The sequence below is a fragment of the Dendropsophus ebraccatus genome, chromosome 3 (genome assembly GCF_027789765.1).
Source record: "Dendropsophus ebraccatus isolate aDenEbr1 chromosome 3, aDenEbr1.pat, whole genome shotgun sequence".
NCBI classification, from domain to species: domain Eukaryota; kingdom Metazoa; phylum Chordata; class Amphibia; order Anura; family Hylidae; genus Dendropsophus; species Dendropsophus ebraccatus.
In genome coordinates this window covers 36,857,299-36,884,437 of record NC_091456.1, presented here as the reverse complement: position 1 = coordinate 36,884,437, position 27,139 = coordinate 36,857,299, and the positions used below count along the sequence as shown (strand labels likewise).

Here is a 27,139-nt window from a genome sequence, read left to right as displayed (position 1 = left end):
AAAAGTAGACAGGAATGTGTGACTCCTTCTCGCTGCCCTTGATATAACAGACCACATAAGGCATATATATGTCCACGTACATGACTACTAGTAATTAGATGTTACGACAGACAAGAAGCCCTGAAGTCCATTTTGCCTCATTTCACTGAACTGTGACACTACTGGCGCCTGGCAAACCCAGTGTCTAGGGGCCAATTAGCACTGCCAGCCTGCATCTTGTCCTCAATTACTGGGAGGACATTAATAAAATATTCATACTGTAAGGTTTATCTCATCGGATGAATAGGTACGCTTTTTTAGAATTAATGCAGCAATCGATGTAAACATTTTATGTTTCCAACTAGTTTCTTTTGTGCTCCATGGATTTCAGTGTTCCCGCTTTCTCATTAAAACTTAGGGCCCTATTACACAGGACGATTATGGTGTAAAAAATCGTTATGTCATTCGAATTTAAACGACAATCAGTCTGTATAATTGCAGGCAACGATCGAAAAAAACTTTCGTATGTCATTGATCGTTGATTTAGATCTGAACCTAAAATTAGCGTTAATCGTTCGCTGTAATTCCAAATTCGTTTGCTCAAATTCCGCATTTTTTCACTTATCGTTCAGTGTAATTGCACATTGTTTTACTGGCATCAGAAAGAATAAACGATCGTAGTAACGATCGCAATAACAATCGTAGTAACCATCGTATCTAACAACCATCGTTCTGTGTAATATGGTGAACGATTTCAGGTTAACGATTAACAATCTCGTTTGCGTTCGTTTATCGTTATGCTGCGTTTACAGGAAGCGATAATTCACCCAATCGATCGTTTAACGATTTTGAAGCAACGATTTGGTTTTTATAATGTTTTTATCAGCATTTAGACAAATAAATCGTTGGAAAAACAGTTCGAAAATTCGTAAGAAAAATTGTTATTGCGATCATTTTTAAGATTGCTTAAGCCCATCTTTCACATAGGGTGAATATTTGAAATACTGTTCACACGAAGCGATCTGCTAATTTTTAGCAAACGACGTTTTGAGAACATGTTGAAAGATCAAATCTAACTATTTCTCTCTCGTCGCTTGATCGTTTGCTGTGTTTACATGGAACGATAATTGCTCGAATGCGATCGTTATTGCGAAAATTCGAACGATAATAGTTCCATGTAAACGCAGCATTAGTCGTTAATCGTTTAAAATCGCTCAGTGTAATAGGATCCTTAATCTGTATAGAGACTTCCAAAGCCCTTGGGTCTCTGTTCTTATTTTGGACTTTGGAGAATCTGCCTTTGTCTAAAAATCACAGTCATGTTTCAGGGATGCTACCCCCAATAGGTGGAAATGAGAAGTCCCAAAAGCCACCAGAAGGCAGGGGGGTGTAGGGACATAGTAAAGAAAGTATACTTACCCCTTCCTGTGACCCTCTTAGCTCTTACTGATATCTCCCTGCGAAATTATACTTTTTTTTTTTACTTTTAGCATCAATTTCTAAATTAACAGATTTTGCTTTGTTATTATGGGGTATTGAATAAAAAGTTTAATTTTTTACAAGTTTCATTTTCTACAAAGCTCTCCACAGTGCTGCACCACCTTACATCTCTTCCCTCATCTCTGTCTACCACCCTACCCACGCTCTACACTCCCCTAACCTCTCACAACCGCTTTCTGGATTGTACTCAAACTGCACCAATTCTATGGAATGCGTTACCTAAGAATGTCAGACCCATCTCCAATACCCAAAGCTTCAAATGTGCCCTAATAACATCTTTTCAAGCAGGTTTATCAGGTTCCCTAATTTGACCCCCCACCCACCCACACATATACACCCACACATTCTAGCACTTAGACCTACAGATACATGAATTGGTTGGTGACTAAAAGGAATAAAAGGTGGCCAAACCATTGGCAGCATAGACTGTAAGCTCTTGCGAACAGGGACCTCACTCCTCATGTTTGACTTGATGGCTACATGTTTTTCCCCGTAATGTCTGATTATTGTCTACGTGTGTACCCCCTGGAATTTTAAAGTGCTGCAGAATATGTTTGTGCTAGATATCCTTTAAAAAAAAAAAAAAAAATACATATATATACATACATATACGCTGTAAATATTATTAATAAATTATTATTATTATTATTAATAATCTGGCTGTAATGTAAAATGTAGGAAAAGTGTAGTGGCCTGCTTTCTCTCTGTAGCCACCATCCACAATATGTACACACAAATACTTGTGTTAAGTTGTAACTTATAACAGTACTCACCGTGCCACAACTTCATTGTCCACCTTCACGATGCAGTAAGGGTCACTTGTCCCTGACCTTTGAAAGAGGAATGAAACAGGTCAAATACTGATAGTTGCAACACACAGACAAAACTGACCAGTCTGGTTAATGTTCTACCATCTTATCACATGTAACTTACTCATCAATGAAATATGTGCCATCGCTAAATGGTTTACAAAATATATGGAAAAAAATGTGTCATGAGTAATAGGGGCTTTTTGTGCTTTGTTTCTGTATATCGCTCTGCTAATATTGTATCTGCTAAAATGTGGGTCTGGGGGAGTCTGGATTATCAGATCAGAAAACAGGGCAGGGAATCAGGTTAGGTTTGGGCAATAATGGCCTAAATCAATATCGCGGTTAAATCATAAACGTAGCCGCAGTAGCAATAACTGAATAATTATGACACACCCATTTATATGCCACACCCATTTGAGCAGGCCAAACTGCAGAATTTTTGTTTCTTTTTTTTTTTTGTCTTGTTAAAAGGGCACTTGAAAATGGCTGATGCAACGCTGAAATGTAGTGTGTCTTCGCTGTGTCACAACATGTAATTTTCTGTGGGATAGAGTGCGGGAAGGGTTAACCGTGTCGCGTCCGACCGATCGCCCTATAAAAGAGTGTAATCGGTTACTAAATTTATGACCAAGTCACAAAAAGCTGAGGTGAGACATCTAACTGGTTCTACCTGTAGGTCCTTCTTGATGGAAGTAGACGAGAGGTGAAGGTTTAGGGTTCTCGCACTCTCAGGCATTGGCCTGGACTGGTAGGACCTCTGTTTGTTAGGGGAAATACAAGCCTCAGGGACTAGGAATAGGAACAGTATGTAGGGGAAATATAGGTCACAGCAGCCAGGACTAGGGATATGTACAGTGTATGTGGGGGGAACTACAGGTCTTAGCAGTCTCATGGCAGCTGGTTAGCTGCAGGGACTGTAGCCGCACAGGAATCCTGGGCTCTCCCAGGGACGTTTTTTTTGCTCCTAGCTGATGGCTCCTGATAATGCGTACACCGTTATGAGGCACACGGTATGCCCCATGTGTGACGCTCGGCCTGGGACACTTATTAATGTCTCCCGCACCACGAGCTGCGCCAACGGAGGGAGCGTCAAACATGGGGCAGACTCTGCAGCATCTGAAGCCGCCAGCTAGGAGGAGAGGGATGAGAGCCTTGGTAGGGCCAATGATTGAAGAGAGATTAGGGCCTGGGGAAGGAAGTGCCAGCCAGTACCAACCCATACATGCCCCATGTTTGACCCTCCATCCATTGGCGCAGCACATGGTGTGGGAGACATTAATTTAAGTGGGATACTCTCTTGTTGGCATTGTCCCGAGTTGAGCGTCACACATGGGGCAGACCGTACGCCTCATAATGGTGTGTGCAGCATCCTGAGCCGGCAGCTAATAGGAGAGAGACGTCCCCTTCAGAGCCCAGGATTCCTGTGCGGCTATTGTCCCTGCAGCTAGCCAGCTGTCATGAAAACGGAGGTCGTTTGACCGACTCCAGAGACGGTAACGGTATTTCCATGGTATATCACATAGCCTTAAATCAATAATTAAAAATTACATTTCTCTAGGTTTGAAGTTCTCTGCATGTAAGAAAGATAGTCACACAACACAAATGAGATGAATCACATTTACAATATTTCTACTTTGTCAGCAATATTTGGTAAAGGTCCTTTTTAGGATATTATAGGGTTAACCAGTAATTTTTTCAAATTTCAAGTATAGTAACAGTGGCAATAATCAGGTATAGTAACAGGAGTGACAATCAGGTACAGCAACAGGGGACAGGAACGAATATCAGGTACAGTAAAGAGTGAGAGTAGTAATAGTAAGAGGGGATAATGGAGACTATCAGGTATAGCAACAGAGGATAGGAGACACTATTAGGTACAGCAACAAGGGCGACTATTAGATGGAACAGGGGTGACAATCTTATGACATCACTCAGATTTTAACTGTTGCCATTTGATCTGGCTGTTAGTAAGCTTGGCTAAACTCTCCTTGGCTCACTGCAATCTCCACTTCACTGCAGGAGATGGTCTCCATAGACTTTCAATGGAGATTGTCACCTGCAGCAAGACTGAAAACACAATAGGTAGGAAATTAAAAACTTAGTTGATTCAGACCCTAAACTAGGCATGCATCTCCAATCTGTATCTGGTCAGTCTGCTCTGAGCTCATAGCCTCTGCTGAGGTCACGTCAACTTCTTACCTCTGTACATACATATGTGACTTCTATAGAGGCTCATATGACTGCTGTATGTATATATGGCCTCTGTAGGGACTGATATGACTTCAGCAGAAGCAGAGAACCAATCCCAAGTCATATCAGTTTTAGTCCTGGGAAGCCTGGGTCTAAAAAAAATGTCAACCCATTGACTGAGGCCTAGTGATAACCTCCCAACATCTATTCATTTGTACACCCCCCTCCCCTCTGTATTTCATTGACATATCCATCTCTCTGGCTGCCTCACAAGATGTTGGATGCCACACACACAGGGCTGGAATCATGAAGGAGGGAAGGTTTTTGTACAAAGGCAAATCACAGTAAATCAAGGTTCTCGCCCACATGGCACACTACCACTCCACTTCTGCAACCATTTACTTCACCTCCAACATACAGTCCCACGTAAATTACATAACTTACTCTCCCTTTCAGACTCCTGCATTAAACTGTTGTCGTCGTCCCCCCCCCCCCCAAGCACAAAATTATGATTTCTTCTCCTTGTAGAATGTGGCTCTATACAACAATGTAATTCATGAGGCTCCGCCCCTAACGTGAGATGTTATAATTCCAGGACCTCCTATATAGGACCTGATGGTGAGTGATCCTCCTTCTCAGCTGATCTCTCTGTACGGCTCTTCTCCTGTACAGCTGTGACTGTAACAGGCTGTGCGCTATGCAAGGGAATTGCCAGAAGAATGTTCTACAGAGGGACCAACCCATCTGGCTTTTACGAGAAAGGCCAGATGGCCAGTCCAGCCATGATGGTGCCATATAAAAGAGAAGCCACATAGCAGTGATTGTTAGCACGAAAGTACAATTATTCTACACCCAATTGGGCCCCTTTAACCTCAGTGATCCATAGCAGCTGCTATGGCAATAGCTAGACTATTATTTTGAAACTCAAAGATTTACCTAAAAGTACATTACATGTAACATTAATAATTATTAGAACACCATATAAACTACCAAACCTATAAAGGGACAGTGAGCAAACTACCTAAAGCTGTAAAAGTCTACAAAAACTGTGTTTGGTAGAACACTCATAAAGCTAAATGGTACATAGAACAATATGGCAGATACAAAATAATGAATGTGTACAAAGCCAAAACATGTTACTAAATAAATATAAAAGATATAACAGCGACAAATGCAGAGCAATGCAGGGGCTAGATAGACGCAATGTGGCATACAATGTGTGTATCACACTACAGATGCATGGTGGTGAGTAGCTGTGAATACTAGGGAGTCACATATGGAGTTCAATAGGCATTTTCTGACTATTTTAGTTTACAGAGACAGAGTTTGCTCATCGTGGTCTTGTCGCTTCCCCTCCTCTGCCTCCCACCAGCCTCTGTCAGCTGTTTTTTTAATTAGGTTTTCTAATTAAATAATGAGCACTGATTAGAATAGGGATAGAGAGTGGGTGAGAGCGAGGAGATGGGAAGAACCCATCTGGATGGGAAAGAACAAGTTTTGGCATCCAGATCCTTCTCCTCGTAGTTCTCCGCAGGGAGAGTCTGTCTGGGGGAATTGCAAGCTGTGTTTAAATAGGCATTCTTCTGGATTACCATTTGATATACAGGGGATAGAAGATCAGAGCTCTTTTTTGCTTGTTCAGCATCAGCTACTGCTCTGTTTGTTTTGTGTCCTATGCATGCTCCTTATTTGCCATGTTTTAATGATGTGTACCTACAAACGTCCATGTGTAGATTCAGAACACATTTAAATCAGTGTAGATTTACTAATGCAAAATACTGTTGCAGAGGATATTGTGTATATTACAGATGGGTGGAAACACAACATATGCATGAAGCAGGTGAAGCAGTATAGGAGGAGAAACAAATTTTATTGGGTAGGTTAAAGGGATTGCAGCAGGAGAAGCTTATTAGCTAGCCACTGAATCAATGATAAATGTATTAATGGGTTGCAGCACCTTCTGCATTCACTCCCTGTGCTCTTTCTGTAATCATTCATCACAAGGCAGACCTCGCTCTCTCTAAATGTTACAATTAAAATATACATGGGTCTGTGCATATGAGATCTAGATGGTGATCTAGTCTGGATGTGTTGGTCCCAGAGGGTGGCATCATTCAGGGGTGTGCGGCTAGAGCTTTAAAGGGGTTGTCCAGTGAAAATCTTTTTCTTTCAAATCAACTGGTTTCAGAAAGTTATAAAGATTTGTATTTTACTTCTATTTAAAAATCTCAAGTCTTCCAGTACTTATCAGCTGCTTGTCGTGCAAGAAGTGGTGTTTTCTTTCCAGTTTGACACAGTGCTCTCTGCTGTCATCTCTGGTCGAGACAGGAACTGTCCAGAGCAGCAACAAATCCCCATAGAAAACCTACCCTGCTCTGGACAGTGCCAGAGATGTCAGCAGAGAGCACTGTGTCAGACTGAAAAGAATACACCACTTCCTGCAGAACATACAGAAGATAAGTATAAGAAAACATGCAATTTTTAAATAAAAGTTACAAAATCTATATAACTTTTTGAAACCAGTTGATTTGAAAGAAAAAGATTTTCGCTGGATAACCCCTTTAAAACAATATTTAAGACTCCTGAGACATCAGAGGATGATGCATTATGTAGAGAGGGGGGTCAGAGAGCTATCTGGGGTGACTCACATATAAGCATGCTAAAGCCAGCGATACCAGTGCTATAGTAGGGTGATTCTTTTACCATTACAATTTGCTGATATCAGAATACCCTTTAAAGCTTCAGTTCAAGACTATCAGTACTAAGTATGCTGACCTGTTGCAGTGTTTTTGCTCATCCTAGGTCGGGGGAAATCAACAGAATGCTGTTTAACACTAACAACAGGTTAGAACACTGTAATTTGCTGTTATGTTGCTATAGGGCAGGGACACTGGGAATTGAGGCAATTTTCTCATCTTCACCCCCAGCTCCATTTTCAACAAATCTTTAGTCGATATGCAAATTAGGCAGTTTGGTGCACTGAGAGCAGGACTACCATACAGTACCTCGTGCACCAATCTGCAGGTTAAAGCAGTGTTTCTTAACCTTTTCAATCCAAATACCCCCATGAGATGATCCAGCTGAGTACCCCCAAGATTGCAAACAGTTAAAAATGTTGACTTAATAAGGCCAAGGTCAACCTGCAGCCATAGACTCTGTATAAAGTCTGTGTCAGCAGTTATATCCCAAATCAGATTCTCCATAACAATTTGACCTGTAGGTCCCAGTAATAACACCCCCTGCAGTAAGGTATGCATGCCCCACTGGCTGCTAAGGACGATGGCAGGCTTAATCGGCGTGGCTGGTGGGCACTGTGACATGTAGGACAGTGGTTGTTGGGAGGTACTGGAGGAGGGGGGGGGGGGGGTTGGCGCAGCGACTGAAGGACATTCAATACCGCTCCTCAGGCAGCCCACTTGCTCTAATTCCTGCGCAGCATCAAGCACCGCCCTGCACATGGAACCTCTATCACCATTACTAAACTGCTGCTTTGGGTAGGAGCAAAATGCCAGCGCCAATAGTAAAAACTAGTACGCATCCCCCGTACCCTCAACCTGTGCTTTGTACCCGAGGTTTAGAAACACTGTTAGAGTCTTCTAAACTGCTGTTAGTTTCCCTTTAAGGCAGCACTATGCCACCCTTAGCCCTGCCAGAGCTCTCTATATCTGGTAAAGAAATTTTTTTTTTTTGTATGCAATTCAAGTCTTGCAATTGACATTGTGCCTCTAAAAAAGGAAACAAATGGATAAAATGGATGTATAAAAAAAAACAAAAAACTGCTCAATGGATCCCTTCTCCACCAGAATATTAAACCGCTAAAGGCATGCTCCACATAGTGCTCTAGCATAACAAACCCAGTAACAATATGCGGCACTCACCAGCATTATTAACCTATTGAATCCAAGATGCTTAGAAATACTGTGCGAACAATGAATAAAATGCTGCAAAAAATACTTACTTGCCCTGATCCACTGCCATTCCGACAGTGCCCAGCCCTTGGCCCACTCTGTTTTTCTGCTCCTGATGACATGCCTACGCTGCGGGAATTCACTCAGCCAATAACTGACTAATGGTGGGTCACCACTGTGGCCAGCGATTGGCTGAGCAGGCCAGTGCAGAATGAAGAAGAGGGGACTGGCCAATGAACAGCAGCCAGGTACAATAGTGGGAGATGCATGAAAGGAAGGAAATACTTACATTTTACTTTTCAGCATTTGTGGGTTCTCACTCACATTGCCTAATAGCACCCTAAAACTCTGTAAAGCATGTATGCTGCATACCCACCTCTCCTCAACGGGGGGGGGGCTATATTCTGCATACAGAGAATTACATTATGTATATATCTGCAATGGCACTGCTGATCTAATCCCCTAGTGACATCTAGTTTGCTAGGAGCCATGTGCCACTTACTTCTGTGGTCCAGTCGGCTCCATAGTCATACAATCTCCAGGCTGCCAGGTGCCTATTGAAGGTCTCAGCAGCTGCTGTGATAGGGATGCTTTTACAGCTTGCCATAGAGCACTATGAGGCCTAGTGGTTCAGGGAGGGAGTCCCATTCAAAAGTCTATGGGACCTGGCTGTTTCTAGTTACTCCCCTGGTTTAATAGAAAAATTTGTACCTCTTTTGTGTTTTGGACCATCCCTAGTTTTAGCTTTTAGATAATGATGCAAAATATGTCCCTTAGGCGTTTTCACAAGGTGTGGTTAAAATATGTTTGATGCTATCCCAGAAAAAAAAAAGTTCAACACATTTTTACACCAAATTGTGTTGTTTGAGACACCTACGGTATATTATGGTGTAAAATGTAAAAAACACAAACCAAATACCGCATGACAAACCATGGTATATCGTCTTTTCTGTACACTGTGCTTACATCCATGTAACAAGCAAAACAGAAGTACAAATAGTGTTCTGCTCCAGTGTGTGATTAAAGCTCAACAGCGATCCTTTGGATTTCTCATGCGCCAGAGGTGGCAATTCCATTTTATGTTCTCTATAGCACTATGGACTATTTATAGCCAACTACAGTTCCCTGACACAATAATAGAACAAAAAGGGTGTGATCCCAACATACTGAAATAAAGCAACAGAAACACTCATAACCAGATTTCTATTCCTACTAAAACACAAAAAATTCAACAGCTGACTGGTAATGGCAAGATATGAAAATCACTAAAAGCAGCCCCCATCTCCGTAAAAATAATGAGACTCTTGGCATACCATTTGCAAAGGTGGTAAGGTGGCCTTATACACGGGAGGGAACCTACACTATACTCTAGCCTCTCCTGAGCTAACAATAAGGCTGCATTCACACGTTGACGTGGAATTCCTGTAACGGAGTCCTCCCCCAACCCGGGCAGCATCTGTGATAAAATGCTGGGAGTGGGGGAACTGTATGAATATGCGCCGCAATGAAGCAGCCACGCGGCTCTGTCATAACTGCGCAACACATATTCGTACAGTTCCCCCACTCCCAGCTTCTTATCACAGATGCTGCTTGGGTGGGGGGAGGACTCCGTTACAGACATTTAACGCCCCTGTTCCTTGCGGAACACAGAATGTGTGAATGGAGCCTAAGCCTATACCCTGTGCATTCAGGATCCAACTAATACCGGCCAAAATAACCCCCCAGGTGGGATGGGTGGTGTGCACGACCAAGTAGAGACAGCCACTCCACCCCATGAGGAACACAGACACACACAAAAAAAAAATCAGCTCTCATACAGAACCGTTCACACTAGACTGGGACACGTTGCTGAGGCTAAAAAAGCAGACAGACAAAAACACATAAAATACAACAGCTCAGCAAAGACCCCATACTGATATGAAAACCAGTAAAAGCAGCCACCAACTGCTATAGAAAATCTCTATAAAAATAACGAGGCTCTTGGCATACAATTTGCAAATGGTGTGTGTTGTAACATGGAGTAACGTATGAGCTCTGCGCCGAGGCATACCATACTGCCATGGGCTGAAGCTGTCATAGCACCAGTCACTAGGGCCCGTAATGGTAAATGCTAGTTAGCAGTGATTGATGTGTTGCTGTCTAATAATCTTTGAAGGTTCCTTGAAAGTGTGGAATATGATGGAGGATAATGTAGACTGTAAGCCTTTGCGGGCAGAGTCCTCTATCCCTATGTACCAGGCACTCATTTACTCTATTCATATAGTTTTTCTTGATTTTATGTTACATTCTATATGTTGACTCCTTATAATTTGTACATCGATCTTGAATCAAAGACGCTTTAAAAATAAAAAAGATAATAAAAAAAGAAGAAAAAACCCTACGATTTCCTGTCACTTGTCATCTTTTAAATCTGTACAGCGATATACTAATCATACCTGTCTTTACATTATCCAGCGAAAATATTTCTTTTCAAATCAACTGGTTTCAGAAATATATAAATTTGTAATTTACTTCTATTTGAAAATCTCAAATCTTCCCATACTTATCAGCTGCTGTATATGCTGCAGGAAAGAGTGTTTTCTTTTCAGGATGACACAGTGCTCTCTGATGCCATCTCTGTTCGAGACAGGAACTGTCCAGAGCAGGAGCAAATTCCTATAGAAAACCTTTCCTGCTCTAGACAGTTCCTGTCTTGGACACAGGTGGCAGCAGAGAACACTGTTAGACTGAAAAGAAAACATTTCCTGCAGGACAAACAGCAGCTAGTACATATTGGAAGACTTTAGATTTTTAAATAGAAGTAAATTACAAATCTATATAAACTATCTAAAACCAGTTGATTTGAAAGAAAAAGATTTTAGCTGGATAATCCCTTTAACTCTACTTATTGCTTATCTACATTGTGCCGAATGTGCACAAATTCTTTGAGAGAAAACATTTCAGGTCAATAAGAAAATGAAGTGCACTTTACATCCTCATGGCTACTTCAAAGGGTGCGTGCACACTACAAAATGGCGATGGAAAGCCCAGCGGATTCAGTCGTCCGTCCAAAGAATGACCAGGTTCATTCTTTGGACGGACGACAGAAACCACCCGTGTATAGAATGGAGTCTATGACATTGTTGGAGATGCGGGCGCCTGCCACAGTCCACAGGCGGGTGCGAGCTTCGGAATCCACAACGGGTTTTCCATTACCATTCCGTAATGTGCACGTACCCAAAGAGTATGGAGGCCATCATGTGCCAACAGTCTAGAATGTAATGCAAGTATTAAAGTGACTGTACCCCCAGGCCCAGGCTGAAGCACTGGAGGTGGGCCGACCCACCCTTAGTGGGAGGAAACCCCCGCCCCTCTATGATAGGGTTCCATTGATTCTAATGGAGTCACGTCATGGAGAGGCTGGGGTTTATTCCCACTTAGGGTGGATCGGCCTGCTTCCAGTGCTTCAGCATGGGCCTGGGGGTACAGTAACTTTAAGGGGAAACTCCGCCAAAAAAATATTCTTTCTTAACTCACCTGATAACAAAAAGTTATTTGGATTAGTAAATTACTTTAAAAAAAATAATAATTATCAAGTCTTCCAGTACTATCAGCTGCTGTATGTCCTGCAGGAAGTGGTGTATTCTTTCCAGTCTGACACAGTGCTTTCTGCTGCCACCTCTGTCCGAGACAGGAACTGTCCCGAGTGGCAGCAAATCCCATAGAAAACTTCTCCTGTTATGGCCAGTTCCTGTCAAAGATAGAGGTGGGAGATGATGCAGTGGAGGGGGGGGGACTTCACTACAGGGCTTGTGTATAAGGAACATGCATATAAGATCTTTGAAGCCAAAGCCAGAAACAGACTATAAACAGAGTACAAGTCATAAAGGAAAGACTGAGATTTCTCCTCTTTTCAAATCCATTCCTGGCTTTGGCTTCAGAAATCTGTCAGATAAATCTGCCTGTGTAAACGCACCCATAGACACAACAGATAATGATTTCAGGACTCCATGTTTCCTGGATTTATTAAAAGGCACATGCGCTTGATGCAGGGCTGTGTCAGATCGTCTGGGGAGCCCATAGGAGATAGTGGCGGTCTGCTCCTGTCACTCCTATTACACGGAGCATCAGCAGCAGATCGTTGCTCTCCACGTCGTTAGTCTTTCAGCAGGTTGAAAGACAATTAAAAAGACATTGATCAGCCGACATCGTTCACATCAGCTAATCGTTACTTTTTATTACACAATAATTGGCCAAATACAGCCGATAATAGCTTTGTGTAATAGGGCCTTTGTCCTCCATACACTGCTTCTGCTCTTGGACATGTAATCTAAAAATGGCTTTAGAGCAGTAGCATTGCTCTTAATGGGCCATTTCTGCCCTTTTTTTTTTTAACTTGACAGCAAGTCCTGTTTTAAAACAGGACCTGACTGCTTTTCCACACTGCAGCATTTCAGAGTAAATCATAACGGGTTGTGTTAACGCACCCTGTATGAAACAACTGTCAGGTTCCCTTTAAGTGTCAGTAACCTCAGGCAGCCACACACCATCACCACCAACTTAAACACTTTGGCTCAGATTTGTCATGCTGCCCGAAACTCACACTGTTTTTCCCCACATCAACCAATCACAGCTCAGGCTTAATTTTACCATTAAGATATAAATGCTGAGCTGTGATTGGCTGCTGTGAAAAATATCAGATACTGTGATTTTCAGGCAGTTTAGGCCTTATTTCACTTGTATATCACTGTGCTGGGGCAATGAGAGAGTCCTGCTGCTTCTGATTACTTCTACGAGATGTGTCCTGTGACTGCACAGGCCCCTTTACACCCCCAACTGAATGTCAGCTACCATAGAGGCAGGGTAGGAAGCTGCTCTGGGGCCTGTGCAGGAGGGGGGCCCGCGGGCCCCATATACTCTGTGTATGTGTGTGTATATATATTTTTTTTTATTATTACTTTGTGCTGTGTGTAGGGGAGAGTGGGACCTTACAATTTTTTGCCCTGCAATTCCTAGCTACGCCCCTGCTGCTGTGTGCAGTCCTGTGTCGGTCTCAGAAGCAGCAAGAGTACAGTTGTACTGTTACATCACTATTATTTATATATACAGGGAGGGCGTAAGCGGGCGCAGTATAGCTGCAGCCCGGACATGAAGGGGTGGGCAATAGGGGGTTAACAGGGCTTAGGTTAGGAGAGCATGAGGGGAACGCATGGTCAGGCTGTGAGAAAAGGGGATGGAGCAGGGGGAGTGGGGATGCGGGCAGAGGCCAATAGGGGGGCAGGGGATAGCGTCAGGGGAGGGGAGCAAGTTGGTAGTATAAAGGCAGGGGGAGGGGTTTTCCTGCTTACCAGCTCCTCTGTCCCGGACCTGAAGCGACGTGCTGCTCCTGCTGTAATGGACCGAGAGGCTTTCTCTGCCTCCCTGTGGGAGGCCGCGGCGCGCCATGGGGCTGAATGGCTGCAGGAGCAGTTCCTGCAGGTACTAGGGGGAACGGGGGGGGCGGCAAGCTCCCAGGGTGCGCGCCCCCCCGTACGCCGCCGGCGCCCGCCGGAGCGGCTGAGCCCCGACTTGCCCCGCCGCTCCCGCCGCGTAGGGAGCCCTGTCCAGGACCCTCCAGCCCCTGCTGTCCGGTCCCCTCCTCTCCGGTCCGGCAGGGCTGCTGGGAGGAATCCCGGAGCGCGGAGGGGTTCCGGTGCGGGGAGAGAGGCACGTGCAGCAGCCTCTGCCTCCTCGGTGCCGGCTGCTGACTCGGGACCTGTTGCGGCTGGCCCCTCCCACCGGCCTGTGCAGGGGGCAGTCAGAGGAAGGAACGAGTCCTCCTACAGGCCCCATAGGAAGTCTGGGGCGAAGGTGAGCACCCGGGCCCGGCGCCGGCCTGAGGGGGTTTCCCAGGGGGGGGCACCCCTGCCAGCGATTGCAGCGGAAGTGCGGGGGGAGGTCAGGCGGTCCAGGCGGCAAGGGGCCTACCGCAGTGCTTCGCCAGCGACCGTCCCCCTGTTCAGCGGCAGCCCTAATTCGTTGCAGGCGCAGGGGCAGGGTCGGAGCCCGGCCCCTGGCGCCGGGGACATAAGTGAGGACCAGAGGGCTTCATCACCGGACGATGACATCGAGGCCGTGGAAGACGGCGAAGTTGTCAGCGATTCGCCGAGGCGCGTAGCATCCTCTGTCGCGGCTGTTCCGGCGTCCGTCCAGAGTCAGCCTGGTGAGTCACGGTCCATGTCTGTTTTGCCTGTGGCGTGTGGTGTGAGTGGTGGGGGTGCGAGTGGAGCCGGGTTTCAGGGGTCTGTCGGTGGTGGGGGTCAGTTTGCTGGTATGGGGGAGGTGGTTGCGCAGTTTTTGGCTGGTATGCGTGAGATGTGGTCGCAGGGAGCGGGGGCCCGGGGGGGTGTAGGGTCTCCGGTTACTGCCTGGTTGGGGGGTAGCGCTGCGCCTGCGTTATCATCGGCGGTCGGGGCGGCGGGTGGTGCGCTGGTGCCAGTGGCGGCGGGGACCTCCGGGGGAGCGCAAGCAGGCGGAGCAACAACAGCGGGGGTGGGCGCAGCTTCAGAGGTTTCGGTGCGGTTGGATGACGCGGCGCGTGGGGAGGTGTACGTTTGCTTTGAGGGGCCCCTGGGGGCCCACCTCAAGCAGGAGGTACGGGAGAAGATTTGGCGGGGTGAGTACGTGGAAATATTTTCCCTGCTCCCCCTCGACAAATTTAATTTAGATAAGGGAAAGCCTGATGACAGCAAGAAGGAGGAGGAGGAGAAGCGGCGGTATCGGTTGATACCGCGCACTTTTTCTAACTGGCTTCAGGCTTTCGCCATTTTGGCTAGCGTGGTGGGGGAAAAGGCTCCTCAATGCTGCTCGGCCCTGTTTTGCTACCTTGACTCGATAGGCGAAGCTTATCGGGTTTACGGTGGCACGGCATGGCTGCGGTATGACGAGCAGTTCCGGCAGCGCAAGGCGGTTCGCCCATCCCTGAGGTGGGACCATAAGGATATAGCCTTGTGGATGCGGCTAATGACAGCAGCGCGCGCTCCGTCGCAGCCGTTTCGGTCTGGGGCCGGGGGTTCGGCATCATCGACCGGAACCTCGGCCGGCCAGAGGCCAGGGTGTTGCTGGCAATATAACGACAGGCACTGTCGTTTTGGTTCCTCGTGCAAGTTCAAGCATGAGTGCGGAACTTGCGGGGGGAACCACCCCCAGTCGCGATGCTTCAAGAAGCAGAAAGGACGTAGCGGAGAGACTGGCGGTAAAGGGTCGGACGCCAGTGAGCCTAGAGGCGATGCGGCCGTATCTAAATGAGTACCCTGATCGGGCGGCGGCGGAATTATTAGTGTCCGGCTTTCAGTGGGGATTTCGGATCCCCTTTTCGAGGGAGGCTCCGATTTTTCGCCCACCAAATCTGAAGTCCGCACGGTTGCGTCCGGACGTGGTGGGCGACAAATTGGGCAAGGAGGTGGCCCTGGGGCGGATGGCGGGTCCGTTTACGGACCCGCCGTGGCCCCACCTGCGGGTTTCTCCTTTAGGGCTGGTGCCCAAGAAGGAACCTAATAAATTCCGGCTAATTCACCATTTGTCTTATCCGGCGGGGTTGTCCGTTAACGATGGGATTGAGCAAGAAGTTTGCTCGGTTTCATACGTGTCGTTTGACAAGGCGGTGGAATGGGTGCGGCGGTGCGGGCCGGGGGCACTAATGGCGAAAACTGACATTGAAGCGGCATTTCGGCTCTTGCCGGTGCATCCTGAATGTTTCCATTTGCTGGGGTGTGTTTGGGAGGGGGCGTACTATGTGGACTGCTGCCTTCCTATGGGGTGCTCAATCTCTTGTTCACATTTCGAGACATTTAGCACCTTTGTGGAATGGGTGGTGCGCAGGGAGTCGGGTTTGCAGTCGGTGTTGCATTACCTGGACGACTTCCTGTGCATTGGTCCGGCGCAGTCCACTTGTTGCTCCCTCCTGTTGCATACGGTTGAGCAGGTGGCCCGCAGGTTCGGCATTCCATTGGCACCGGAAAAGACGGAGGGCCCGGCTACGGTCATCCGTTTTTTGGGTATCGAGATAGACTCGGTGGCAATGGAGTGCCGACTGCCTGGTGACAAACTGGTGGAGCTGCGGGAGTTGGTGGGTTGTTTCTTGGAACTGCGCAAGGTTCGCTTGCGGCAGTTGCAATCGCTGCTGGGCAAGCTGAACTTTGCTTGCCGCATTATGCCAATGGGGCGCATTTTTTGCCGGCGGCTAGCGCAGGCCACGGCGGGGGTGCGTTCGCCGATGCATAGGATACGGCTGACGGCGGATCACAGGGCAGATTTGCAGGTGTGGGCGCAGTTCCTGGTGTGTTTCAATGGACGGTCGGTGTGGAGGGAGGAGTGGATTCGGACTGTGGATATGGAACTGTTCACTGATGCGTCTGGGTCGGTTGGGTTTGGAGCATACTTGAGTGGTGAATGGTTTGCTGGGGAGTGGCCGGATTGTTGGCGGGAGAATGGATGGGTACGTAACCTGGCCCTGTTAGAACTGTTCCCGATTGTGGCTGCGCTTGAAGTGTGGGGTGACAGGTTCCGGAACAAGCGGGTTCGTTTTTGTTGCGACAACTTGGCGGTGGTGCAGGCTGTCAACAGTCTCACGGCATCTTCCCCACCAGTGGTGCGGTTGCTGCGGCGCCTGGTTTTGCGTGGGCTGGAACTGAATGCGTGGGTGATGGCGTGTCATCTGCCAGGGACTGCTAACTCTATAGCCGATGCACTTTCTCGTTTGCAGTTCGATCGGTTCCGTTTGTTGGCCCCGGAGGCGGAGCAACAGGGGAAGCCCGTTCCGAGCTGTTTGTGGGAAGTGGCATCCGGACAGCGTTTAGTTTGATGCAGCAAGCCGTATCGGGGAGTACGTGGAGGAGTCATTCGGTGGCGTGGCAGGAGTGGCTGAGTTTCTGTGGGCAGTGGGGGGTGGATGGTGTGCGTGGTGAGCTCGTTCCCTTGTTGTTGTGTTTTATTGGTGATTTGTTTGGGGCCGGGGTGTCGGGTGCGGGGATGGTTCGGAAATTGTCAGGGTTGGCGTATTGTTTTAAGTTGCTTGGGGTGCGTGATTGGACGAAGGAGTTTGTAGTCCGGCAGGCGGTGAGGGGGTATCGACGGTCGCGGGTGTCTAGGGACGGGAGACGGCCGGTGTCCTTTGAGGTTTTGGGACGATTGGTGGGGGATCTGGATGGTGTTTGTTTTGATGTTTACGAACGCCTTTTATTTAGGGTGGCCTTTTCGCTTGCCTTCTTTGGGGCGTTCAGGATAGGGGAGTTGGTCAGCTCGTCTTGTGCGGCCCTGGGTGGGATGCAGCTGGCGGATGTGGTGCTGGGGCAGGGATTTGTGTCTTGCTGGTTGCGGCGCTCCAAGACGGACCAGGCGGGTAGGGGGAAGAGGGTGCTGTTGTACGCGGTTCCCGGTTCGGTGGTGTGCCCGGTGGAGAGCGTACGGTTGTTCAGTGCGGTTCGACCTAGGGGTGCGGGGGGTTCCTTCTTAATTCATAGAGATGGGAGAGCGCTCTCGCGCTTTCAGTTTGTGTCGGTGTTCCGGAAGTGCTTGGCGAGACTGGGCCTTCCGGCACGGGAGTTCGCTTCCCACTCCTTTAGGATTGGGGCGGCGACGGAGGCGGTTCGCTGGGGGTTGGGAGAATCTGTTGTGCGCCAGATTGGTCGGTGGGAGTCTGCTAGGTTTCGGTCCTATGTTAGGTTAGATTTGCTTTGAACGTGTTGTTTGCCCGGGATGTTGCTTTCATGTTGTTGTTGTTTTGTGTTTTGTTTTAGGCCCGGCATGCTTGGTGTGGATTCTCGGCCATTCGTATGTTCGGAGGGGGGCGTGCCGTGCTGACATCCGGGCGGAGGGAAGGCAACTGGGTTTCCCGCGGGCAGAGGTTCAGGTTCACTGGATGGGAATAGGAGGCATGCTGTGGAGTGGAGTTCTGCCGGAGGTCCACTACTATTCCAGGTTGGATAGGCCCCCTGATATTCTGGCCCTTCACGTCGGGGGCAACGACCTCGGCGTCAGATCGTCTAGGGATCTGATTAGAGATATTAAGTGCGATCTGTTGCGTCTTTGGTCGTTGTTCCCCGGCGTGATTGTAGTGTGGTCCGAGATAGTGGCAAGGTTCGTGTGGAAACAAGCGCGCTCTATTGACAAGCTGAATCGGGCACGGGGGCGGGTTAATCGCGAGGTGTCTCGCTTTGTGGCTCGCAATGGGGGCATTGTGGTCCGTCACCGGGAGTTGGAAATCCCTACTACGGGTTTTATGGACAGTGATGGGGTGCACCTTAATGGGGTGGGGATGGATCTGTGGTCTTGTGACATTCAGGACGGGTTGGAAAAGGCCGTTGAGGTGTGGCGGGACTCGCGAGTTCAAGGGGTCGAGCTCGCTCGTGGTGGCGGAGGGGTGGTTGTGGATGGCACTGTGTGAGGAGGTGTTGGAGGTGAGATCTTGAAGGTGGCAAGCCCCTCTCCTTTAGGTTGCAGGGAGATGGGGCATGGTTGGTGGTGCTTACCGCTTAGGCGGAGGAATATTTGTTATATGGGAAGCAGTATTGGGGCATATTTGCCAGCCCTGAGTCGGCGCGGTGCGACAGGGGGACCAATATTTTCATACTGCTGCTGGGCCATCCATGACCTCCCTGATGGGTATGTTATTAGGTTGGGTGGGAGTTATCGGGGTTGAAATAGTTGGTATCATGTTTGACATGTTATTTATTTTTCAATAAAAGGCTGCTGTGGCCATTATTCCAACGTTAGCAGGTGTCATGTCTTCTTTCAAGGTAAAGGGGAGGGTATGGGGATGGGTAAGTTAAGATAATGGTGGGGATGTGTATTAAAGTTATCATTTTAGGTAACCCCCGTAATTTGCCCTGCCCCTAGTCAAGGGAGGGCGTAAGCGGGCGCAGTATAGCTGCAGCCCGGACATGAAGGGGTGGGCAATAGGGGGTTAACAGGGCTTAGGTTAGGAGAGCATGAGGGGAACGCATGGTCAGGCTGTGAGAAAAGGGGATGGAGCAGGGGGAGTGGGGATGCGGGCAGAGGCCAATAGGGGGGCAGGGGATAGCGTCAGGGGAGGGGAGCAAGTTGGTAGTATAAAGGCAGGGGGAGGGGTTTTCCTGCTTACCAGCTCCTCTGTCCCGGACCTGAAGCGCCCGCCCGCCCGCCCTGTTTTTTTTTTTGGTAGGTGGGTGGTTGGCTGATATTGTTGCACTATTGTCGCGGCAGCTGCGGAGGGGTGGTTGTGGATGGCACTGTGTGAGGAGGTGTTGGAGGTGAGATCTTGAAGGTGGCAAGCCCCTCTCCTTTAGGTTGCAGGGAGATGGGGCATGGTTGGTGGTGCTTACCGCTTAGGCGGAGGAATATTTGTTATATGGGAAGCAGTATTGGGGCATATTTGCCAGCCCTGAGTCGGCGCGGTGCGACAGGGGGACCAATATTTTCATACTGCTGCTGGGCCATCCATGACCTCCCTGATGGGTATGTTATTAGGTTGGGTGGGAGTTATCGGGGTTGAAATAGTTGGTATCATGTTTGACATGTTATTTATTTTTCAATAAAAGGCTGCTGTGGCCATTATTCCAACGTTAGCAGGTGTCATGTCTTCTTTCAAGGTAAAGGGGAGGGTATGGGGATGGGTAAGTTAAGATAATGGTGGGGATGTGTATTAAAGTTATCATTTTAGGTAACCCCCGTAATTTGCCCTGCCCCTAGTCAAGTATCCACAACAGGGTATATTACCAATGTACTGTGACACCACATTTTATGTCTTTACTATGATGTCACTGTGTTTCTGATCTCTGTGAGCTCACAAGGTTTATTATGCATTTCAAGTGGCAACATTTTATAATTGCTGTTACATTACAGTGTTTATCATCTCTGTACTGTAAGGTTACTGTGAGCATTATCTATTGTTACAGTACAGTACAATGCATGTCAGTACAGTAGCACGAATATTTAAACATTGCTCCTACCATTATTATGAACGATGATGCCGGGAGCTCTGAGGTCCAGTCTGCAGAATACTTTCTGTACAGGTGTGAATGGCCCCTAACTTGGGAGTAGTGAGAGCACTGCTGCCTTTGCTACCTTAATCACTGTGAACACAGTGACACCCCTGATTTGGTGCCTTAAAGAGGATGTACCACCAGGTACATCCTCTTTAAGCTGAACCCACGGATCGAACGGCGCCATCACGGGGAAGCCGGTGCCGCAGTGCGTTTTTCGGACCGCGGCCCGGTTCCCGTGCACTGTGCTATGCACCGTAACAGCGCCGTGCACGGGAATCGGGCCGCGGTCCGAAAAAGGACCACTGCACCGGAGTTCCCGTGACGGCGCCGTTCGATCCGTGGGTTCAGCTTGAAGAGGATGTACCTGGTGGTGCCTTCACACACACACTGGATCTGCAGCAGATCCGCAGCAGATTTGATGCTGTGTTCAGTTATTTAGATCAAATCTGCTGCGGATCTGCAGCAGAAAATCCACTGCGATACGGTGTGTGAGAAGCTACCCTAAGGGTGCGTTCACACGTACAGGATCTGCAGCAGATTTAAAGTTGCAGATTCAATGCAAAGTAACTCTGGGCCATCAAATCTGCTGCCGGACTGCTGCAGATCCTGTACGTATGAATGCACCCTAAAGGGGTATTCCCATCTTAACTAATATAGTTATACTTGTAGGGTTTGTGTCAAGTTAAATATTTTTTAAATACATTGATTTTTAGCAAACTTGCCTCATTCTCTTGATATGCTGCTCTTTCATTACTATTGCTGGCAGATTGTTATCTAGGTTACTGACCAGCAGTGATATGGCTATAGTATACATATATATATATATATATATATATATATATATATATATATATATATATACACACACACACACACACAATGGGGGACATTTATTATCGTTGCGCCCCTCACATATGCCAGGAAAAAGGCTCAGTTTCGCCCCTTCCCGTTGGCATACTCCAGTCATATCCCCACTTACCTAATGGGTAGGGGGCGCAGCAAGGCACGGAGGAGGCAATGCCTCCCCCCACACTGGAAGCAAGTGTAGATTTCTTGCGCAGAACCAGCACCAGCTGGGAAAAAGGGGGCAGGGCTTTAAGACTGGCGTATGAGTATGCCAGGGTTGATAAGTGTCCCCTATATCTCTATAAATCTAAATTATAGCAATGTATACACCAGCCAGACCACTGCTTTTAGAGCAGAGAGGTGGTCTGTAACCTAGACAATGAGCTGTCAGCAATGGAAGAAAAAGAGCAGCATATCAGGAGAAGGGGGCAAGTTTGCTAAATGAATGTATTTGCAGAAATATTTAACGTGACAAGTCCTACACATATAACTATATGAGATGAGATGGGGATACTCCTTTAATAAAAGTAAGCTAGGGTGTTATTGTACTCAGTGTAGGTGCACCCAAACCTTTGATCCTAAGCATGGGCAGAATAAGTAAGGATTCACTTGTGTATAAAACAGTATTACTTAAAGGGGTATTCCGAATTTTTTATTTTTTTTATTTTTTAAACATACTGCCATCTACTAGAGCTGCAACATATTAAAATATACTTAATACGCTTAGCTCTGGCACTCTGCTCCAGTCCTTGTGCTTCCTCCCCCTGCTGACATGCACACCGATCTGAACCCGAACTTCATCAGCAGAGCAGTGAAACATCAGGGTAAGTAAGCACAGGTGCTGGACTCTGCAAGGTGTGCGAGCTGCACTTTGTATTTTACCGCCTTAGCTGTATACTTTGGAAAACTCCTTTAACTGATTGGTCAAAAGGGATTCTATGACCTCATCTATGGAGTTATCCCAGAGCACCAACAATACAACTCCAAAAAGTGGCATCAACATTTTATCCTATAGACTTTCAGCCTATAAATGAATATATTTTGTATGATTTTTTATTTATAGGTGGATAGATCTATAGATAGGTAGACAATTTGTGACCTAGTTTTGCATTAGTCAGTGAATGCAGGTGTCTGTGCCAGTGACCAGGATTAGCACTTATGTAAACAGGTTTCTACATTCTGCTACCTATAAAACCTGAAGATGATGATGATGATGAGATGGAGGAAGGCCAGGGGCAGCTGCCAGCTTACCACTTACTATACAAATACTCTCAGGTCTCACATGTCATTTGCTCCCAGCTGTATAGTCACACTTGTATGAACTTCACCAACATAAGGAGAATGAAACAAAAAGACTTGGAGACTTACACATCCTTAGCAGGCAGGTTCTTTCCCTCCACCAGTCTGAAGTAGAGAGCTGTATTTCTTGCCATGATGGAGAAGGAAGAATCAAGTAGTAAATCTTCAGATTGTAGATTTGGCCACAAGTCAGAAGGAGCCCCTAGACAGCTGCCTATGTCCAGCAGAGGACCCTGGGGCTCCACTCTCACCCATGTCCAGGGCTGGGGAAGGAGGGGGGTGCTCCTCTATAGTAGTAATGTCATGCTAGAGCAATAGTGGCTGATCCCAGGTAGGCTCACTACCTGCACTTACTTGGCACCTGAGGAAGAGCAGAGAGAAGTGGATGGAGAAGAAGAGCAGAGAGCCCTGGGGTGTGGATGGAGAAGAAGAGCAGGGAGCCCTGGGATGTGGATGGAGAAGAAGAGCTAGAGAATAACAAGTGCCATGATCTACACGGGGAAACCCTATCCACAGGTTGTCAGCGCAGCTCTGAGCTCCTGGTCTGCTGTCTCTGCCTCCACACTGAAGCAATGAGGAGGAGGAGGAGGAGGAAGAGGAGGAGGAGACAGCAGCCCCCCCTGCAGGTAGCCTTGTGATATGAGAAGGAGCCTGTGTTACCTGTGTACATCTCTGCACGGTGCTGCTGCACACAACATGTTCCCTGCTGCCAGGAAAGCACCAGCCCTGCTGCCTGCCTGCCTGCCTGCCTGCCTGCCTGCTGAATACCGAGTGGGCATGGTGTCTGTGCCTGATCATCCATTATAGCTCAGCTCATTTCTTATACTCCCTATGCAGACACAGTGTTCATAGGTTTTCTATACTCTCATGCTTTAGATCATTTACAGAGATCTAAACAAGTCTGGATTCACACAGTGTGGGTTTTTATTTTTTTTCAATCTTTTTATTGCGTTTTAAATCTCAGGCTGTGTTCACACATGCAGGAAGGCAATGCTAATGCATCATTCAATTGCAGTAATTATTTAATTGCCGTCCAGCTGTCCTTCATTTATGCTGAGTTTACACGGAAATTTCGCCTAAATGATCACATTTGAGCGACAATCGTGCCGTGTAAACACAGCAAAGGATCAAGTGACGAGCGAGAAATCGTTCATTTTGATCTTTCAACATGTTCTTAAATCGTCGTTTGTCGTTCGCTGAAAATTTGCAGATCGCTTCGTGTAAACAGTCTTTCACCGATTTACCCTATGTAAGAGATGGGCTTAAGCGATGTAAAAACGACTTTACTTACGAATTTCCAAATAATTTTTCTAACGATTTATTCGTCTAAATGCTGATCGTTATAACCCCAAATCGTTGCTTCAAAATCGTTAAACGATTGATAGGGCGAATTATCGCTCCGTGTAAACATAGCATAATGCTGCATTTACACGAAGCAATAATTTGCGTAATCGATCGTTTAACGATTTTGAAGCAACGATTTGGTTTTTATAACGATCAGCGTTTGGACGAATAAATCGTTAGAAAAATTGTTAGGAAATTCGTAAGAAAAATCGTTATTGCGATCGTTTTTAAGATCGCTTAAGCCCATCTTTACATAGGGTGAATATTTGAAAGACTGTTTACACGAAGCGATCTGCTGATTTTTAGCGAACGATGAACGACGATTTGAGAACATCAAAATGACCGATTTCTCGCTCATCGCTTGACCGTTCGCTGTGTTTACACGAGCCGACTATCGCTCAAATGTGATCGTTATTGCGAAAATTCGAACGATAATCGTTCTGTGTAAACGCAGCATTAGTTAACGCAATGAAACTCCCAACGTGTGCGGACATACCCTTATGCTGCGTTGACGCGGAGCGATAGTTTGCCCAATGTAAAAGATGGGCTTAAGCGATGTAAAAACGACTTTACTTACGAATTTCCAAATAATTTTTCTAACGATTTATTTGTCTAAATGCTGATCGTTATAAACCCAAATCGTTGCTTCAAAATCGTTAAACGATTGATAGGGCGAATTATCACTCCGTGTAAACATAGCATATTGCTGCATTTACACAAAGCGATAATTTGCGTAATCGATCGTTTAACGATTTTGAAGCAACGATTTGGTTTTTATAACGATCAGCGTTTAGACGAATAAATCGTTAGAAAAATAGTTTGAAAATTAGTAATTTGCATAGGGTAAATCGGTGTTTACACGAAGCGATCAGTGAATTTTCAGCGAACAACAATTTATGGTGCTTTTAGACTAAGCAATTATTGGTGAACGATTCGCGATAACGATCGCATTTCAGCGATAATTGTCTTGTGTAAACACACCGAACGATCAAGCGATGAGCGAGAAATCGTTCATTGTGATGTTTCAACATGTTTTTAAATCATTGTTAGTCGTTCGCTGAAAATTCGCAGATCGCTTCGTCTAAACAGTCTTTCAAAGATTCACCCTATGTGTGAGATAGGGTCTTAAAACGATCACAATAAAGATTTTTCAAATGATTGATCTTTTCGTCTAAACACTGATAGTTATTAAAACCAAATCGTTGCCTCAAAATCGTTAAATGATCGATTGGGCGAATTATCGCTCCGTGTAAAAGAACCATTAAGAACATGTTGAAAGATCAAAATGAACGATTTCTCGCTCGTCATTTGATCGTTTGCTGTGTTTACATCGTACGATTATTGCTCAAATGTGATAGTTTATGTGAAAATTTCGAACGATAATCGTTCCGTGTAAATACGTTTATATACGTTTATATGTTTACACGGAACGATTATCGTTCGAATTTTCACAATAATGATCGCATTAGAGAGATAATTGTTCTGTGTAAACACAGCAAATGATCAAACGACGAGCGACAAATCGTTCATTTTGATCCTTCAACATGTTCTCAAATCGTCGTTTGTCGTTCGCTAAAAATTTGCAGATCGCCTCGTCTAAACAGTCTTTCAAAGTTTCACCCTATGTGTGAGATGGGCTTAAGCAATCTTAAAAACGATCGCAATAACGATTTTTCTTACGAATTTTCTAACGATTTTTCAAACGATTTATCTAAACGCCGATCGTTATAAAAACCTAATCGTTGCTTCAAAATCGATAAACGATCGATTGGGCGAATTATCGCTTAGTGTAAACCCAGCTTGGTTTACACGGAGCGATAACTCGCCCGATCGTACGATTAACGATTTCAAAGTAACATTTAATTTCATAACGATCAGCATTTACACATACGATTATCGTTTGAATTCGATCGTTATCGTGCAAATTTGCACGATAATCGTTCCGTGTACCTTTACACAGAGAGATTTATCTGACAGATATTTGAAGCCAAAGCCAGGAACAGACTATAAACAGGGAACATAGGGTCAGTAGATTTCGATGGCCCCATTCGTGTACGTGGCTGCGATCTGTGCTGCCAAAAAAGTGCTGCAGGACGCACTAATAATACATGTTCTGTAGTGCAGCCCATGGTCATGGGCATGTCAATAGTCCCTTAGGGCTAATGCACACGTCCGCAGAATTCCGTCCATGACTGGTTGGTGCCTCATTGCTGAGACCCACATGATCACTCTGGCTACATAGACTTCTAATGGAGCCTGTCTTCTGCAACGAGATGCAATATGCACCAAGCCAGGGAGTGAAGTCCATTATATTCCGCAATATCTGTAGATCGCTGGGAGCACAAAGACCCCAACATGTCACAAAGACAAGTATATTATAATGACACTAAAGGCCCTATAGGGGTCCATTTACACAGAAAGATTATCTGCCAAAGATTTGAAGCCAAAGCCAGGAATGGATTTGAAAAGAGGAGAAATCTCAGTCTTTCCTTTATGACCTGATCTCTGTTTATAGTCTGTTTCTGGCTTTGGCTTCAAATCTTTGGCAGATAATCTGTGAGATAATCTTTCTGTGTAAATGGACCCTAAGGGCCCTTTTACACAGAAAGATTATCTGACAGATTATCTGCCAAAGATTTGAAGCCAAAACCAGGAACAGACTATAAACAGAGACCAGGTCATACAGGAAAGCCTGAGATTTCTCCTCTTTTCAAATCCAGCCAGGGATGGATTTGTAAAGAGGAGAAATCTGAGTCTTTCCTGAGGCTATCACCGTAGGAAAACACTGGAGGAGCGTGGAAAGGCAAAAATGTGCTGTTTATGTTACCTCCATGGGCAGCAACATATCAAAACTTATTTTTGAACCGAATAACCCTTTAAGAAGTGTAAAACATTTACATTACTCATTTTGTCAACAGGCATAAAGGTGTTTAACCCTTTAAGGACCGGGGCAATTTTTATTTTTGCGATTTTGTTTTTTCCTCCTAGTGCATAAAAGGCCATAGCAGTTGCATTTTTTCACCTAGAAACCCACATGAGCCCTTATTTTTTGCGCCACTAATTTTTCTTTGCAATGACAGGCTGAATTTTTGCATAAAGTACACTGCAAAAGCAGGAAAAAATTCAATGTGTGGTGAAATTGAAAAAAAAAACACATTTTGTGTTTTTAGTGGATGTGTTTTTACACCGTTCGCCCTGGGGTACAACTGACTTGTTATATATGTTCCACAAGTCGTTACGATTACAACGATATATAACATGTATAACTTTTCTTGTATCT

General features: G+C 46.2%; 1 protein-coding gene across 1 annotated transcript in view; it reads right to left on the bottom strand.

The window, feature by feature from the left end:
• The window catches only part of RASAL1 (RAS protein activator like 1), a 66,846-nt gene extending 43,782 nt beyond the window's left edge, over positions 1-23,064 (bottom strand). Inside the window, exons 1-2 of the mRNA XM_069964123.1 lie at positions 22,585-23,064; positions 2,253-2,309 (exon numbers count right to left, since the gene is read on the bottom strand). Of these exons, the coding sequence (XP_069820224.1) occupies positions 2,253-2,309; positions 22,585-22,649 (122 nt within the window). The 5' untranslated portion in view covers positions 22,650-23,064. The remainder of the gene's footprint in view (positions 1-2,252; positions 2,310-22,584) is intronic.
• Between the last annotated feature and the right edge of the window lie 4,075 nt (positions 23,065-27,139).